Raw genomic sequence first — 18,727 nt, 5'->3', positions numbered from 1 at the left:
TGAAGGTAGCTGCTAATCCTGAATGTTAATTTTAGGCTCAGCCTCTATTTGCTGGATATAGTTCATGCAGGTGTACATCCCCAGTCGTGTGTTGCATTCTTTTTTTTATTCTAAATATAACTACACCAAGCTAAAGGCGAGTTCTATAGGATTAGCTCTTGAAGCAAAGTTCTTGTTGCATTATGGAAATAATACTTTGAACATATGGTTGTAAAACAGAGGGCATATCCAAAAAGGGAACCCTGCACAAAGGGCCAATCTAATATACACTAAGAGGCCATCCCTTTAACCTTGGGCAAATTAGATCATTCTTTATTAAGAGTTTATCTTGAGATCTCACACTAAACCTGACCCTGTTGTACAGACACATTTATACATTTCAATAACTGCTCTTCTCCAGTTTCCACTGCTGCTTCCCCCTTTTGTATTTACCTTCACAATAGGTTTTATCCATTGTGATGCCAATCATTATTTTAATAATTCCCTCTGCGCTGATGGCCTATCATTTTATGTGTCAGCAGATGTCACAATGTTGATTTGTAGATCTGTATTACTGTCGTTAGACACAAAGCGATGACATTCTAGGCAACTTGCTCTGAACTCATTATGAGACTTATTGTTTGGATCCACATTTAACATGTGCACTGTGATTGAGATCATTTTATAGGCATTTGTATGTTCCAGTGTTGCTAGATGAGAAGTAGTGCCCAATTCAATTATATCTTCTAGTTTAAACATATACAGACCATCTCTTATGAACCTCTGGTTTAGCCTGCATGGCTCCTAATGGGTAAGGTTACTGTGGCACTAGGTTACATTCCAGTTACGGTTAAACCCTGAGTCAGGCTACTGTACGTACAACCAACTACTTTCCTTCCCTTTTATAACTTCCCTAGTTTGCTTCTAATGTATATTACGTGTTCATTTATTTATTCCTCTTAAATGACAGAATCTTCATTACCCCTCATTTTATAGGCTAATGTGTTGTTGTTTGAAATGTAACAGATTAGTATGGTACAATTTTTAATATAATTGTACCATACTATAATAATTTATAATACACAAGATCCCATGAATCTCCTGTAAAATCCATATATATATATATATATATATATATATATATATATATATATATATATATATATATATATATATAATTATTTATTTTTTTGTGTTCCATGAGACACTAAAGCTTGTGTATTATACAAAATAAAATACCCTCTATGTGAGACAGCCTGTAATTCAGAGCATTCCGGATAAAGTGTTTCCGTATAAGGGATCCCATAGCTTTATTAGAAGCCAGTAAAACAGTAGTCCCATTACCTGAATAAAAGCGCTCTGCCTTGGTGACTTCTAATATCCTTTTATTTTGCAATAGGGGCACTTTATTCTTTACAGAACATCATTTAATTTGACAAACCCTTTTTTGTTCTTTCTGACTTGTAGAAAGAGGTGACTTCTTGGTGTTAGATCTTGGAGGGGCCCAGTTCCGAATCCTCCACGTGGAGCTAAAAGATTCCGCTAAAGTAGAAATGGGAAGTCGAGTCTATGCCATCCCAGATGAAGTGATGCATGGGACAGGGCAGCAGGTAACTATACACAGAGGGGTATATGGAAATCTCACACCAGCAAGGATCCTGACTAGTTTATTATTTTAAAGGGCACCTGTTGGGTAAAAATGTTATCCCCAACCAAAGGTGCGTGCTGATAGAGCCCACATTCCGGTAGCAATTTGCTTTCTGATATGACAAGAACTGCTATTCATCACTTTCCTACTAGAACTATTCTACCACGTAACAGGTATAGTATTTAGTATAGTTCTACTCAAATTACTTGAGTCAAGGAGGGAGGTGGAGATGGGACATTCTTGATGTTACAGGGGTAATTGGCCCTTGCCCATTTACACTTGCTTGACTTCTAGTAATTACTTGCAACCAATCAGCATTTAATAATCTGCTGTTTGAAAGCAGACATCTGACTGGTGCTATGGGCTGCAAGATTTGGCACAAACTGTGACCTTTTTACATAATTATTCCTTTCAAATTAATCCGTTGTTTTCAATCCCTCTCTTGATGGGCAACTTAAAGGGATTCTGTCATGATTTTTATGATGTTGTTTTTATTTCTAAATTACACTGCAAATAATTCACTCTACAATATAAAATTTGATTCCTGAACCAGCAAGTGTATTTTTTTTAAATTATAATATTGGTGTGTGGGCAGCCATATCAGGTCATTTTGCCTGGTCATGTGCTTTCAGAAAGAGCCAGCACTTTAGGATGGAACTGCTTTCTGGCAGGCTGTTGTTTCTCCTACTCAATGTAACTGAATGTGTTGCAGTAGGACCTGGATTTTACTATTGAGTGCTGTTCTTAGGCTATGGACACACATACGTTGTGGTTCATGCCACGGTTTTTAAAAAAGCAGACCGCTGTGTAAATATGCTAGTGGAAGTGCCATAGCCTTAATTTTAAACTGATGCACAGGGGTCCGCTATTTTAAAAACTGCAGCGAAGACCTTGCCGATAAACCGCCATGGTCAAACGTATGTGTGTCCATAGCCTTGGATCTACCCGGCAGCTGTTATTTTGTGTTAGGGAGCTGCTATCTGGTTACCTTCCCATTGTTCTGTTGTTAGGCTGCTGGGGGGGGGGAAGGGAGAGGGTCATATCACTCCAACTTGCAGTAAAGAGTGACTGAATTTTATCAGAGCACAAGTCATATGACTGGGGGCAACTGGGAAACTGACAATATGTCTAGCCCCATGTCAGATATCAAAATTAAATGTGAAAAAATCTTGTTTTATCTTTTGAGAAATGGATTTCAGTGCAGAATTCTGCTGGAGCAGCACTATTAACTGATGCGTTTGGAAAAAACATTTTTTTTCCCATGACCGTATCCCTTTAACCTAAAAAAAAAAAAAAAAACTGTCACAGTGTGCATTGTAAAATAGTCTCATCTATGATTAAAGGTTTATTTCTGTTATCTTTAGTTCTCATTAGTTTTTATATACTTGGGAAATAATAACATCTCTGTATAAAGGTGCCTGTGTTTCAGGTATTGTGTTCCTTTAAAGAACCTTTGGGTTGCTGTTGGAAGCAGCGCTATCCCCCAAATACTGTTGGAGAGGAGGCTGGAATGCAGCTGTGTGGGAAATGCATTTCTATTATAAATAGAAATAGAAATGATTGGCTACTCTACTGCTTCCCATAAATCATTATACATAATAGCTTTAAATCAAATGTACTTTGCGGAGTAAATAGCCTGATGTCATTTATTACAATAATGTAATGTGCTTGTGATGGGGCCTCTCTGCGGCGTATGTAAAAGAGGTTACAAACATGGTTTTATGTAGAAATGTTTTCTAAGAAATCAGCTTTTTAAAACCAGCTATAGATTTTTCCTACATCTCCCTTATGTTTTACAAGTTTTAATGTGTGTGGTGACATAACACATCACATTACTTTGATATAACCGTTTATTAACCGCAATATTTCCGCAGCTCTTTGATCATGTTGCCGAATGCCTTGGTCGGTTTCTTCATCAACAAAAACTCCATCAGAAGGTCTTGCCTCTTGGTTTCACCTTTTCATTTCCCTGTGTGCAAAGTCAGTTAGACAAGGTAAAATTCCTAATCTTATATGTTATAGTTCTGTGAATATGTGGCATTCTTGCTGCTTTTGGACTGGAACTCCCGCCATTCATTGACCGCTGGAGTTGTAATGGAACTGCAGGAGGATGCTTTGGTGACTTCTCTGTGTTGGTCCAAACACCAGAACAATGGTGTCACTTGTCAGCAACTCTATCTTAAACACCTTCCTATATGACAATCATTTGGTCCTATATTACTTGTTGCCTAAACAATGGCTGTCCTGAAACGACTGAAATCTCCTTGAGCAATGGATGTTATTCTCTCATTATGGTCTGCTCAAAGTTCCTTTGTGAACTGATTGCCAAACCATTTAAAAATCTGCTCCTATGGCAACATTGCTAAATAAATGGGTGTTTCAATGTATGGTCATCTTAATTATACCCAAGAGTACTGGATAAAGATGAACAAAAGGGTCATAATCTCTTACAATTTAGTTGTCTAGACCAGGGGTCCCCAAACTCCGGGCCAGGGGCCAAAACTGGGTGTGGACATTCTTTAAGTGGGCCGCTGAGCCTAGCCCACTATTAACGTGGTGCACCAAAATGGATGCCGGGGCGCTGAATTGGACACTGGCATGCCTGAATTGGACGCGCAGTTGCCACTGGCCCCTCGGTCCTTGCAAAAAATGTTGCCTTTACACTGGTCCCTGGGCCAAAAAAGGTTGGGGACCACTGGTCTAGTCTGTAGGTTAAACAACCAGAATCAAGTGATTTGGACCCACTAGGATGATCATATTTATGTATTGGATTGTTAGCTATAGGGCAGTTTTAGATATGGGGTATTATCAGCCATAGGTGGGCCATTTACCAGATTTTATGTTTGACTGTCCAACTGTAATATATTGAAATTGGATATTGATTTCTGGAACTGTTACCTAAGCAACTGACCAGATATTTTTGTGTGTATATAAACTAGCCTAAAGTATTTGAGGGCAATACAAAGGACATCACAACCAAATCTGTTATTTCTGTCCTTTTTAACCATAGCTTGTTATGAAATGCTTGTTATAAGTAGAGTTGCACCAAATCCAGGAGTAGATATGGGATTTGGCCAAATCCTATTTTCACTGTTCAGACAAACTGAATCAGAGCCCTGAAAGTCATTGTCCATACATAATGACAATTATATCATTGACTTCATTTTATTTACAATTGTACATTTAAAAGAAAAAATAGTTTTATGACGTACAATGACCCGCATAGGATGAGTGGGATTACTATGGACTGGTAATTGTTGTCTTTGCCCACTGTACACTTCAATTTTGTCTTGGTTACTTATGTTTCATGACTCCAAACCACAGAGTGTGCTGATTTCATGGACTAAAGGATTCCACTGCTCTGATGTAGAAGGAAAAGATGTGGTACATCTCTTGCGAGAAGCCATACGTCGGCAAGGAGTAAGTACCTTAGAATGAAAAAAATTTAAGTTTGTGTCATTTACGATTTGAAATACTTACATATCCGGGCACATTTACTATGGGTCGAACAGCGAGGGTTAATTAACCCTCGCTATTCGACCATCGAAGTTAAATCCTTCGTCTTTGAATATCGAAGGCGAAGGATTCACCGCAATTCGATCGAAGGAAAAATCCTTCGATCGAACGATTAAATCCTTCGAATCGACTGATTCGAAGGATTTTAATCCATCGATCTAACGATTTTTCTTCAATCAGAAATTGCTAGGAAAGCCTTGGGGACCTTCCCCATAGGCTAACATTGATGCTCGGTAGGTTTTGGGTGGCGAAGTAGGTGGTCAAAGTTTTTTTTAAAGAGGCAGTACTTCGACTATCGAATGGTCGAATAGTCGAGCGATTTTTAGTTTGAATCGTTTGATTCGAAGTCAAAGGTCGAAGTAGCCAAAAAAATACTTTGAAATTCGAAGTATTTTTTATTCTATTCCTTCACTCGAGCTAAGTAAATGTGCCTCATCATGTCAAAGCTTTATGGCTATGTTTGATATTCTTCAGGCTTATGAAAGGGAACAAATGTGTTAAATTTGTGCAGCCTGCTTCGAGTGGTCACACAGTTGTATTTTGATTTTTTTCCCCTTCTGCTTCAAGAAAGGATTCTAAATTTGCCATTTTTCTGCTTGATTGTGTAAAAGCCTATATAACATCTTTGTTTCAATTATTTCAACTGTATCTTCACACCACCTTGTAAATAACAATACATTGTTTAAGGTGTATGCATGGAAGTATTCCATGAAGAGCAAAGTCATGAGGTTAGAGCTCAAAGTGCTTGCAGGAGGTGGGATGTTTAAATGTTTTGTCCCCCATTTATGCAACTAGTAATCTCTGCAGGGACAAAACCCTAGGAGTTATGCAATGTGCCATTGCTACATTGCGTTTCAGTTGTGGCTATACAGTATAAATTTAACCTTCTTATTTTCCGATTTAGGATTATGATGTTGATGTGATTGTTATTGTCAATGACACTGTTGGGGCAATGATGAGTTGTGGATTCCAAGACCACAGCTGTGAAGTTGGCTTCATTGTTGGTGAGTAATACGGATATATTTAACTCTTTCGTTAGGTGATGGAGCTTGAATGATTGGAACACTGTATCTCATTCCAGGCACCGGTACCAATCTCTGTTATATGGAAGAGATGGGAAATGTGGAATCCGTGGAAGGGGATGAAGGAAAAATGTGTATTAACACGGAATGGGGTGCTCTTGGAGATGATGGAGAGCTGAGCTCAATTCAGACAGAGATTGACAAGCAGGTGGACCAGAATTCACTTGTGCCTGGGAAGCAGTGGTTAGTGAGAACTCCATTTTCTATTGCTCTTAATGTGAAGAACCAAAAAAAACGTTTGATTTTGCTTCTGATGTATTACTGCTAAAAATTCGGGATCTGTTATCCAGAAACCCATTATCCAGAGATATCTGAATTACCATAGACTTCATTATAATCAAATCAGCATTTTTGAAAATAGTTCCTTTATTCTCTGTAATATTAAAATAGTACCTTGTACTTGATCCAAACTAATTGGATGCAAAAACCAGGCTGTTGGGTTTAAGTAACGTTTTTCAAGATATTCTAGTAGACTTAAGGTATGAAGATCCAAATTATGGAAAGATCATGCCCGGGTGCTCAACAGTAACCTTTTTTTATAAACAGTATATAACGTTGCACTCCAGGGACCTTTTCAGTAGAATATACTATATTAAATACATAGTCTATGTTTCAGTCTGGTTCTTGGATCCTAATCAAGACATATTGGCTATGTAAAATTTTTTTGTTATGCCCTTTAATGTCTATTCTCTATGATCTTGCATGCTCTATGTTCTCTGTAAATGTAGAAGGTAGAGTATATAATTTATCCAAATCCATTCGCCTTGACAAAACTTGTATAGCGAAACGCGCGTCTTTTTCTGCTTTTACAAATTTTAGAAACGTTAGATGGTAAATCTTTAACTTTAAAGCAAACTGGAAACTATACTGTAGAAGGGGGTGGTGGAACGCTTTTAGCCTACTGCTTGGCTCATACTTTTATCCTACCTACTTTTAACTACAATCTCAAGAGGCCGTGGATTTGTGGTTTTGCAGATTAGAACAGCTCTTTAACAGTTCAGGGTTAAGTTAATAATTGAGACTCTGCCTCCTACATTTTAGTGGTGTCCCAGGGATAGAAATAATTAGGTAGTAGCAATTGGGACAACTCCACCTACCTTTCTCTTCATTTTCCTACTTTATGAAATCGAGCAGTGGGGCAATTTATCCTAATTAATTTATGGTCACTCTATTACATTCCATACTAAATCAATTTGGGAAGATTTTTAATCTATTTATTAGCACTGCACTTTATATCACTATCATACCATCAATTTTCACTTTATTTATAAGATGTCCTCATTTTGTAATTTATTATTTGATGTATATTTAATAATTTGAGGAAACTGTGCAAAGGACCCAATTAAGGGATTGTTTTTATCCTCAATTGGGGTTTCTTAATTATTTAATGAATTTTCAATCCATTGATTGGATCAATTAACTTTGCACTGCACTTTATAATATAGCAAGTAATTCATTAATTGGCGGATATAAAATTGTCGATTGTATTAGCAGGTTGCATACTTAGAATTTTCTAGAAGTTCTAAATTTAATTGAGTGTTTGACCATTTGAGTTAATTGGATTGGGCAGGGTTCTTTCTCTTCTCTTTAATTATTGTGAAACTTATCCAAGTCTTCATTAACTACAGAAGGCAGCATTATGGGGTTCAAAAGAAATTATACACTAACAAATATGTTCCTTCTGTACTTAACTTGTGGTTGTGGCCACAGTAAAGCATAACAATAATGCCTTTAGAACAGGGCTACTCAAGGGGGATTGATCTTGAATGGAAAGGAAAATAAAAACACTGGGGCTCATTAATTAATCAAACATTAAGTGCCGCACCTAATCTGGCGCAACTGAATGTAAGGCAATTTGCGTGGATGTGTGTGCAAATGTGCCCTTGCACAGCAGCATATTTTTACAACTGGTAGTATGTGCACATTATTTATTACGCGTCTTGCGACAGAAAAAGCAGAACATTAATTGCACTTTATAACATTTGTGAGCTACATTATTAAATATACGCGTGTGCTGGGCAAAAGTTTAACCTGTGCGACCTTTTCAGCTCTCTGCTGCGTTACGTTAATAAATAAGCCCCACTGTGTATAAACAGTAAAGCATCTGAGGAACCATCCGAGAACCTACCATTCAGGGCCCATTCCCAACAAATGTAAATTTTATGCAAAATGCTGAAGGTTTTTAAAAAGGCCTATAATGGGAATAAGCGGTTTCAGGGCATCACCCTTGTCTGGAGCCAACATGGATATTTTCTGGTACTGTCATATCAATCCCAACCTGTGTATAAATATTGTTTTTGTTCCATAAATATTATATCCAAATAAGCATTGAGAAATAGTCCCACTATTTGAAATATGCGGTTTGAAATATGCGGTTAAACAGATTATTATTTCCCAGTTTGCTACTCTTGTTTGTTGGCAATAGTGCAACTAGTTTGTGCTTTTCAATACAGAGCCATAATCTGTGCCCGCTTCCATATCAGTTATACAGTTTTATTGTTGTGCAATTGTGTCGTTTTTAGGTGGGTTGAACACGGAAAAGTTAATATAACAACATTGTTAATATAATGATGCATAAAGAGTAAACATCCCCACCTCTGATAAGAAGTAGCTATTCTTCATTGCTTTATAGATTTATATTTGCTTTCATTTCTGAATGAAATATAGTCGGGAAAAACCTTGACTTCCTTCTTTCAAATGTTGTCTGAACCTGGAATAATGCATTCCTCTTTTTCTGTTTATATTAAATTAAAGGAACATTCAATGAAAATTTATATTCCTTCACAATGTACGTTTGCTAGTATAAACATTTAGCACTAGTACTAAGGCTAGTGTATTCTAAACAAAATGTTTTTTTTAGGAGCATTTAATAATTAACATGACTTAATATATTACAGTCCTATAGATAATGCTTTTATATGATTGTTTTATTGTTCAGTAGCTAGCACAGGGCACATAAAAAAACAGGGCCAGTAATAATGACTTCTCTCCTCTGCAGCTGTCGAGCAAGAATTAAAAAGCATTCATAAATGGAAATTGAATGAGTACTTGTTTGTGGAGCTTCTACTACAAATAAACTTCATTTTATGAGTCAATTCCCGTTCTAGATAAGCAAACTTAAATGTTGACCATTTGCCATGTAACAATTAATTTAAAAGAATGTAATTTTTCCCTAATTTAATATGTATTTATTACCCTTTCTATGACTGGCACCTTTTTGAAAACCTCCATAATCATAGATTTTCAAATCTTCTCTTTTTGTGCAGTTTTGATAAGCTGGTTAGTGGAATGTACATGGGAGAAATTGTGCGTTTAATCCTTGTGAAGTTGGCCAACCAGGGCCTACTGTTTGATGGTACCACAACCCAAGCTCTGCTTACTAAGGGGTGCTTTGAGACCAAGCATGTGTCAGTCATTGAGGAGTAAGTGAAGAAATGTAGCTTTATTGTAAGCTGGTTATGTTTTGCTTGTGCTGATGAATTTGTTTCTTCTTGATGCAGTGACCATTTTGGACTGGCTTCAACTCGGAAAATCTTGTCTGTTCTTGGCTTAAACCCTAGCGAACAAGACTGTGTGAATGTGCAGCATGTGTGTAGTGCCGTGTCCACAAGGTCTGCAAACCTCTGTGCTGCTGGACTGGCTGCTGTGGCCACCCGTCTGCAGCGAAATAGCCACGACTCAAAGAGCAAAATCACCATTGGAGTGGATGGATCTGTGTATAAGCAGCACCCTAAGTAAGATTTATACATTTTAGTTATCGTAGTCGAAGGGGAACACTGTAAGCCAAACTTTCTACTCTCTTAACTCCAAATCTGTGTTAAAGGAGAAGGAAAGCTACCGAAGCAGTTTATTGCCAATAGATTAGCCACACTAGTGCAAGCTATAAGACTATATTCTGCAGAATGCTTTACCATACCTGAGTAAACAGCTCTTGAATCTCTCTCTGTTTCTTTAGGATAACAGCTGCCATATTAGCTTGGCGTGACATCACTTCCTGTCCTAGTCACTCCCTGCTCACTCATAGCTCTGGGCTCAGATTACAGCAGGGAGGGGAGGAGGAAAGGGGGAAAGGAAGGGATAGAGCAGCAAACTGAGCATGCTCAAGCCCTATCCCTGGAGGTTTATGCTGAAAACAGGAAGTCTGATACAGAAGCCCATGTGTTCACATTAGAAGGAAAGAAATGCAGTGTTTATTTTGACAGAGGACTCGGAGCAGCATTAATTTGCGGGTTTACTGGTGTATTTATATAGACCTTTCTGATAAAGCTTACTCTCCATTAAAGGAGAAGGAAAGTCGTCTTGCACTTGGGGGGTGCCAAATGTTAGGCACCCCCAAATTAATGTTTTTTTTTTTATTTACTTGAAACCCCGGGCCAGTGCTCCTATCAGCAGAAAAGTGCACTGGCCCGGGTTAATCAAGCGAGCACCATGGAGCGCTTCTCTTCCGGCTTCTTTCTTCAAATTTCCCAGGGCAAGCGCATGCGTAGTAGAATGAAAAAGCCGACTTTTTAGTTAAGATGGCCATAGATACAAAGATCCGATCGTACGAATCATCGTACGATCGGACTTTCCCATCTCCCGACCCGCCACTAACCATTCAGATCAAAGTCTTACCAGTCAGATTAGTTAAAGAACAGATCAGCAATGTTCTGCCCCTGACAGCAATCGTACGATATCTATGTCCTACCAAAGCTGGTGACAGTCTCCCACTGAAAATCGTACGATCGGCAATACACGCAGAGATATTATCGGCAGCCGACAGAAATTTTCTAACCTGTCCGATCGACCAAACGACCGATCTCCACCGGACGAAAAATGTCGGGACTCTCCACACACGTTCCGAAAATCGTACGAATCCTTGATTAGTACGATCAGATCTTTGCGTCTATGGCCAGCTTTAGACTTCGGCTTTTTACTGTAATGCGCATGTGCAGCCGAGAGAAGAAAGAATAAGCCGGATGAGGATCGCTCCGTGGTGCCCACTGGAATAACCCCGGGCCGGTGCAGTTTTCTGCTGATAGGGGCACCGTCCCAGGGTTTCAGGAAAGTCAATACAATCACTTGGGGGTGCCTAAAATTTGGCACCCAAGTGGTAAACAACTTTCCTTCTCCTTTAAGGCATAAATTTAATATCCATTGTTTCAGCAAGTGAATGCCTGTCAATAATTTATTCAACCTTTACTATCCAGGTTTAGTGAACGTCTCCATTCTGCACTGCAGCACTTGTCACCGGAATGTCAAATAAAATTTTTGATATCCGAAGATGGAAGCGGAAAGGGCACTGCCATAGTAACTGCAGTTGCAAGGAGACTTGCTGCTCAACGTCATCAAATAGATGAAATTTTAGCCCCATTTCAGTTGTCCCAGGCCAAGCTAGAGGAGGTGCAAAACCGCATGCGTGCTGAGATGGATATCGGCCTGTGTAAGGAGACCCATGCCAGTGCTACCGTGAAGATGCTCCCAACATACGTGAGATCCACACCTGATGGAACAGGTATATTAAGGGGCAGATTTATCAAGGGTCGAATATTAAATTCAAATTCGAGTTTCAAAAGTCACACATTCGAATTTTAATCCCCCTATTCGATGTGAGATTCATCACACCTCGACCATGGAAATATTCGCCACCTAAAACCTGCCTAGTACAAGTCAATGGCAGAGGTCGGTTGAGCCATTTAGAGATGTTAATAGCCTTCCTGACATTCAAGTTTTTTTTTTTTCACGAGAAAAACTTGATTTGTACGAATCGAATAAGATTTTCCGGTTGAATATTAGACATCAATTTTTTCTTAAATAACCTCGACGTCGAATTGTGAGTGTATTCGAATTCAAAAAAATTCACATGAATTCGAAATTCGACCTTTGATAAATGGGCCTCTAAGAGTCTAAGACAAAAATCAGCCTTATATACATGACATTTATTAACAATAGTTTGCTTATTCTGCAGAACGAGGAGACTTCATAGCGTTAGATCTCGGGGGAACCAATTTCCGGGTGCTGTATGTCCATATCGGTCGTAGAGAAGATGTAGGGGTGCAAATTGTGAGCAAGACCTACTCTTTGCCGCAAGAAGTAATACAGGGAACAGGAGTACAGGCATGTGTTTATTCTGTATCTACGTTTGCTTGTTCTTGTTAAATCTTGTTCTTGATTGGACACAGTTTATTATTATCATGCTGTCAACATATTATTACAAGTTTTATTATTCGATGTCCTATATAATAACTGTAGTCTGTAATGTGGTAAATTGGGGACACACACTTTTACTATAGTATGACTGAATTAACCCTTTGTAGTAAACACCAATGTCACAGCAATACTATTTGTCTGGACACTTGTTAAACTGCAGATGACTCTCTAAACAGCTTTTATTCATACAATAAGCATATTATAGTGGAACTTGTACATAAGTATATATGCAGAAGATCTGATCATTTTTTTCCCCACTTTCTCGCTTCAGCTTTTTGACCATATTCTAGACTGCATCTCGGAATTTCAAAGTGAAAATAATCTCCGCGGGAGAAGGCTACCTCTGGGTTTCACCTTTTCCTTTCCTTGTAAACAAACCAATCTTGACCAGGTAAGTGTTTTTAAATTGTATTTTGTAAAGAAGTAGACATAGCTGTAGTACTTAATTTCTACTTTCTTTCCAAACTAGGGTATCTTGATTACTTGGACAAAGGGATTCCGTGCATCAGGATGTGTAGGAAAAGATGTTGTTACTCTTCTTCGAGAGGCTGCAATAAGGAAAAAGGTGCATTTGTCAACAAGAAGCCAAATCTTTTAGCGGGCCAAAAAGGCCAAATTTCTCCTGTTCATAGTTAGTAGGGATGCACCGAATCCAGGATTCGGTTTGGTATTCGGCCTTTCTCAGCAGGATTCGGATTCAGCCGAACCGAATCCGAACCCTAATTTACATATGCAAATTAGGGGCGGCTGGGAAATCGCTTGACTATTTGTCACAAAACAAGGAAGTAAAAATGTTTTCCCCTCCCACCCCTAATTTACATATGCAAATTAGGGTTCGGATTCGGTTCGGTATTCAGCCGAATCCTTCGCCAAGGATTCGGGGGTTTGGCCGAATCCAAAATAGTGGATTCGGTGCATCCCTAATAGTTAGAATAGTATGTATAGCTGTTGTACAAATAAGTTGCCATTTTCAGCAACCCTGAGAGCTGAAAGAACCCACATAATGTAAATAATACAAATCATTGGGTGACTTCAGATTAATGAAGCAACAATAATACAAGTCACTCTTCTATAGGTACTCTTCAAGAAATTCTGTACATGATTTTGGTAAAATTAAACCGTTAAGAAGCAGCAGGCTTAATACCATCTGACCGAATTTGTTTTGCAGAATAATGATCTAATTGTGGTTGCCCTGGTGAATGATACAGTGGGGACAATGATGTCTTGTGGATACAATGACCCAGCTTGTGAGATTGGCCTGATTGTGGGTGAGATGCCTGACAACTTTTAAATACATGGCTTGGGTTGATGTATAGACTCATAATTTACTGTAATTGTACAGTAGAACTGTGGAAACTTATGTTGGAACTTTAACTTCATCTTACCTTGCCATAGAGTAGTTCCTATAATAATTCACTTTCAAGAACCCAGCTAAGAGCATGGCCAAATCATCATAAGTATGTGCTAGGTCACTAGGACATGGACAATTTGAAATAGCAGAATATCAGAAACTACATTTAGGCAGCATCGGGAATTTGTGGGAGATCTTGCATAGGTTGGGGTGCTTTTGTCCCTGCTTTGGGTACAAATGTTGCATGAATATGGTTTTTCTTCAGACTTAAATAATCAGTAACACCAAAAAATGAAAGTGTTTAAAAGGAATGACAATATAATGACTTGTTGCCCTGCACTGGTAAAACTGGCGTGCTTGGTTCAGAAACACAACTATAGTTTATATAAACATTTAAGAACATCCTAAAATTTAAGAACAGCAACACCAAAAACATTCTATTAAAGTGATGAAAATATAATGTACTGTTGCACTGGTAAAACTGGTGTGTTTGCTACAGAAACTCTACAATAGTTTATATGAACAAGCTGCTGTGTAGCCATGGGGGCAGCCATTCAAGCACAGGATACACAGGAGATAACGGATACGTTCTGAAGAAACTCATTGTATACTACAGAACTTATCAGTTATCTGCTGTGTATCCTGTGCTTGAATGGCTGCCCCCATGGCTACACAGCAACTTGTTTATATAAACTATTGTAGCGTTTCTGTAGCAAACTGTGAGACGCTCCAGGAGATCCTCCTGGTCTCTTACCTCCCGACGCGCATCTTTGTGTCTTATGTGCAGGCACGCACTTCCTGCTTTGCGCACCAGGGCTGTTTGATGCTGGCGTCCTTTCTTAGCAGTGCACACCCAGCGTTGTGACGCCCACGTTTTGACACTGAGGGTCATGACGTAATTTTCTGTACTGGATACGAATCTTTGGCTCCAAACTTCCCTTAAAGGGCCAGTCCTTCATTTTGAAAGTGCCCAAGCTGGTTCCAGTTTTACTGTTCCTGCCGAAGCGTTTGTTGTGATCTGAATCTGGTTTTTGACTCCCGCCTGACTTTTGACTCTGATTATTGCTGCCTGCCTTGAACTCTTAGCATGATTCTTGACCACGTATCCTCTTTATCCTTGCCGGTACCTTGTTTACGGACTTGTTATTGTCACGCACTTTTCCTTGTGTTTTCCGCAGCAAAAAGCCCGGCCCCAAAAGGACGTCGGTGAATACCGGAATCCTCTGGGATACCCTGTGCATTGTGAGTGTACCCGCCGCCAAGCAAGGTTCCCGATAACAAGATTGTTACACAAACCCACTAGTTTTACCAGCGCAACAGTACATTATATTTTCATCACTTTAATAGACTTTTTTTTTGGTGTTACTGTTCTGTAATTTTAGGAGATACCATTCCCTTAAATCTCCTAATACAGGGGTGCCCAAAAGGTAGATTGGGATCTACCAGTAGACCTTTAGCTGGTGATCAGTAGATCTCAAGATACTTGTCAACAAACAGCTTGACTACATCACCCTCCTGTTTCATGCTTTTCGTTCAGATATTTATTATGTTAAGGTTAAATGAGAAATAGCTGTATAAATATAACAATGTACATTTTCTCATATCAATATTTAAGTGATATTTTCCATGGAACAGACTGTTAATGCTTTTATGGATGTAGATAATGGGACAACATCACTAAGAGGCAGATTTATCAAAGATCGAGGTGAATTTTCAAATGAAAAAAATTTGAATTTCGAGCTATTTTTTGTGTACTTCGACTAGGGAATAGTCCAAATTCGATTGGTATTTGAAAAAAATTTTAGAATATCGAGATTTATTATGTACTGTCTCTTTAAAACGTCGACTATTCACCATCTAAAACCTGCCGAATTGCTGTTTTAAGCAAAATAGTCAGCACAACTTTGTTAAATCTTCTTACTTTGTCTGGGTGCAGGTTCTCCAGTGGCCACTTCCCACCAGCAAATGCAGCAGAGATTTGATATAAACAGCACCACAATATCTTGTTATAATAAAAATGCCTTTATTGCACACTTATAGGGCATTACCGCCTCACTTGGCACTTTGCAACATTTCAGGCCTCACTTGGCCCTTTTTCAAGGGGCCAAGTGAGGCCTGAAACGTGGTAATGCCCTATAAGTGTGCAATAAAGGCATTTTTATTATAACAAGATATTGTGGTGCTGTTCATATTGAATCTCTGAATTGCTGTTTTAGCCTATGGGGGACCTCCCAGAACCTATTTGGAGTCAATTGGTGAACTTTAAAAAATCAAGGTTTTTTTTTTTTTGGGGAAAAACTTTGAATCTAATTCGATCAAATGCACTATTCCTTCAATTCGTATTCGGCCAAATGAAATATGGACCTATTCGATCAAAAACAGACCTATTCGACCAAAAAAAACCTTTGACTTAATTTCGGTTGGTCTTTTTGAATTCAAATTTCGAAGTTTTTTCAATTCGAAATTCGACTCTTGATAAATATGCCCCTAAAAGTAGACCCTGCATTAGTAAAGTGTGGGCACTCCTGTCCTAATAGAACATAAGCATTTCTCTCAACTGAACATTTTTCACCGGGATAATGGGAGAATTGTGCCATCATCATTTTTTCTGGAAATTAACCGTCGTTGCAAACTATACAATTACCTGAACAGCCACAATCTTATGTGACAACTTTTATGAACCACCCTGAATTTTGGTCTTCTGCAATCAGAATATATTGCATTCACTGCAGCTGCCATTTTACATTTACCATATACAGTTTGTCATGTCCTTTGTTGTGAACCCTCCATTCACTCTTTGTGCTTGTGTCACTTTGCTGATCCAACACACTTCGCATATCGGTGTCATCAGTTGGGCTATGTGAATATGTGACATCCCTTGGGCAGAGAGAACCCGAACTTTATCCTTGAGAGTTGTAATACAAGGTGTCCTGTTTTTAGGGAGTATTCTATTGCTTTACCAGGTGCTTTCTATCTATTAATAATTCAGGCACAGGGACCAACGCTTGCTATATGGAGGAGTTAAAGAATGTGGAGCTTTTGGATGGTGTTGAAGGACAGATGTGTGTGAATATGGAGTGGGGAGCCTTTGGCGACAACAACTGTTTGGAAGATATCACCACTTCCTTTGATCATGATGTTGATACGTTTTCTATCAATCCTGGAAAGCAAAGGTTGGTAATGTACAAATAATCAGGGGTGTTGCCCAAATACCCATCCACAGAATTCCTATGTAGGCTGTATCGGCGTCTCTTTTATGGAAGCCATTATTGATAAATAGACAGCATATGGTAAACAGAATTTTAATTGCAGCTCCTTGTCCTTTAGACGAATAGTCTCATCTTATACCATAGCTCTAAAACTGTCATCCATTTAAGTTTTTGGTTATGCTTTTTATTAGGCATTGTTATCATATCACTTCTACAATACTTTTTATATTTGTTTTTTATTTTTTTATTTGTTGTTTTATCATTTCTTTAAAACTTAAATATATTTTTGTGTAATATTTCATATTTTACAGACAGTTGTATGTCCCATTAGGCAGATTTGCCCAAATTAAAGAGAGAGAGAATAAGATTGTGGGGCTCATTTATCAACTCTGGGCAAATTTGCCCATGGGCAATTACTTATAACAACCGATCAGGAATTAGCTTTTTAAAAGGCAGCTGCTAGTAGGACAATGAAAGCAGCAATTTGATTGGTTGCCATGGGCTGCTGCCCATTGTTGATAAATGACCCCCTGTGTATGTAGACTTTTGGTTCCATATACCCATGTACTCAATACTGTAGTGTATGAATCGAGAATATCTCTAATATCTGACAAATTTTCAAAAACAAGTGTTCGGTTAGAAGTTCATGGTCATACATTGCACCACCATACAGGTGCAATGTTAAGATGTCACCCCTATGGATCAACCTGACTTTTTTTTTTTTTTTTTGTAACCTCTGATCATATTTTTCATAGGTTGTCACCTCCCAGACCAGTATGTTTGTAATACAGGCTAATCTTTACCTGCTAAATTACAAAAATACCACAATTCAATTGTGTTCTCATCCTTGGCATAATCCCGTTTATGAATATAATGAATTTGAACTGTGAGTCATTTCTTAGTTTTTAGATGAAGAGTAATATGATATGAAAAGGATAATGGAAGAAATTCTTTTACTGTGTGAATATATGAATATTGTACAGTAGTTCAAGTGTTGAATCTGATAATGCAGTTGCTCCAGCCCATTAAGTAGCAAAGGGGAAAAATGTTTTGATGTAAGATTTATCTTCCATTTATTTTTTTCTGTAAGAGGGCACAGATGGTATGGCCATGACATTCCTTTTTGCATTTGTGCATGTGAATTTTTTTTTTTTAATGTTTACGGACAAGGCCTGTGCAAGGACAACAGAAATGTAGATACGTGTACAAATGCTAATTATGCAGAGGTAGGTGTTCTTAGTGTCGTTCTTGTTAGCTAGTTATCTAATTCTGATAAAATGCATGAAATAGCTCTGATGAGCCTGATTCTAGTAACAGCCATAATACCTATGTGACTTGGGTGATTTGTGTGCACTAATGAGATCAGATGTGAAATGGAAGTAAGGGGTCGCTGCTCACTACAACTTTGGGTCTGACTATCCAGTGCCCATAGACCAATGATCTGTAACTAGTGTCACCGCTTTTGATCTTGCTTTCTATGCTTGTTCTTACATTCTTGGCATGGCTTGGAGGCACACACAGGCTATTGCAATATTACTGCGCTTATTAAGCAATTCTGGGGACCTTTTATCTACACTGGTCTAGCTTTATTGCTTTGTTTAAATGTGGTTTATGGATATTAACGTTTGAGGGCCTCGTCACAGATCATATAAAGTTTGGGTATGGGTCACCTTGAGCCACCCACAGAATCTGTGTGTTTGAAACCACTAAAGAAGGTCTAATTAAAAAAAAAACTAGGTCCCGAACACAGAAT

General features: G+C 38.4%; 1 protein-coding gene across 4 annotated transcripts in view; it reads left to right on the top strand.

Moving 5' to 3' along the window:
* Positions 1-18,727, top strand: part of hk2.S (hexokinase 2 S homeolog) — a 37,886-nt gene that overhangs the window by 13,498 nt on the left and 5,661 nt on the right. For 3 of the 4 annotated variants that reach the window (XM_018256101.2, XM_018256103.2, XM_018256104.1), the window contains 13 exons: positions 1,447-1,589; positions 3,502-3,621; positions 4,952-5,047; positions 6,048-6,147; positions 6,225-6,408; positions 9,492-9,647; positions 9,726-9,959; positions 11,415-11,719; positions 12,173-12,321; positions 12,686-12,805; positions 12,884-12,979; positions 13,583-13,682; positions 16,755-16,938. In XM_018256101.2, coding sequence (XP_018111590.1) covers positions 1,447-1,589; positions 3,502-3,621; positions 4,952-5,047; positions 6,048-6,147; positions 6,225-6,408; positions 9,492-9,647; positions 9,726-9,959; positions 11,415-11,719; positions 12,173-12,321; positions 12,686-12,805; positions 12,884-12,979; positions 13,583-13,682; positions 16,755-16,938 — 1,987 coding nt within the window. Of the gene's footprint in view, positions 1-1,446; positions 1,590-3,501; positions 3,622-4,951; positions 5,048-6,047; positions 6,148-6,224; positions 6,409-9,491; positions 9,648-9,725; positions 9,960-11,414; positions 11,720-12,172; positions 12,322-12,685; positions 12,806-12,883; positions 12,980-13,582; positions 13,683-14,943; positions 15,008-16,754; positions 16,939-18,727 lie in introns of those variants that run through there. The other variant, XM_041588685.1, reaches the window with a different exon arrangement.

The sequence above is a fragment of the Xenopus laevis genome, chromosome 3S, assembly GCF_017654675.1.
Source record: "Xenopus laevis strain J_2021 chromosome 3S, Xenopus_laevis_v10.1, whole genome shotgun sequence".
NCBI lineage: Eukaryota > Metazoa > Chordata > Amphibia > Anura > Pipidae > Xenopus > Xenopus laevis.
The sequence above is the reverse complement of the archived record's forward strand: the minus strand, read 5'-3'. Positions and strand labels throughout refer to the sequence as shown.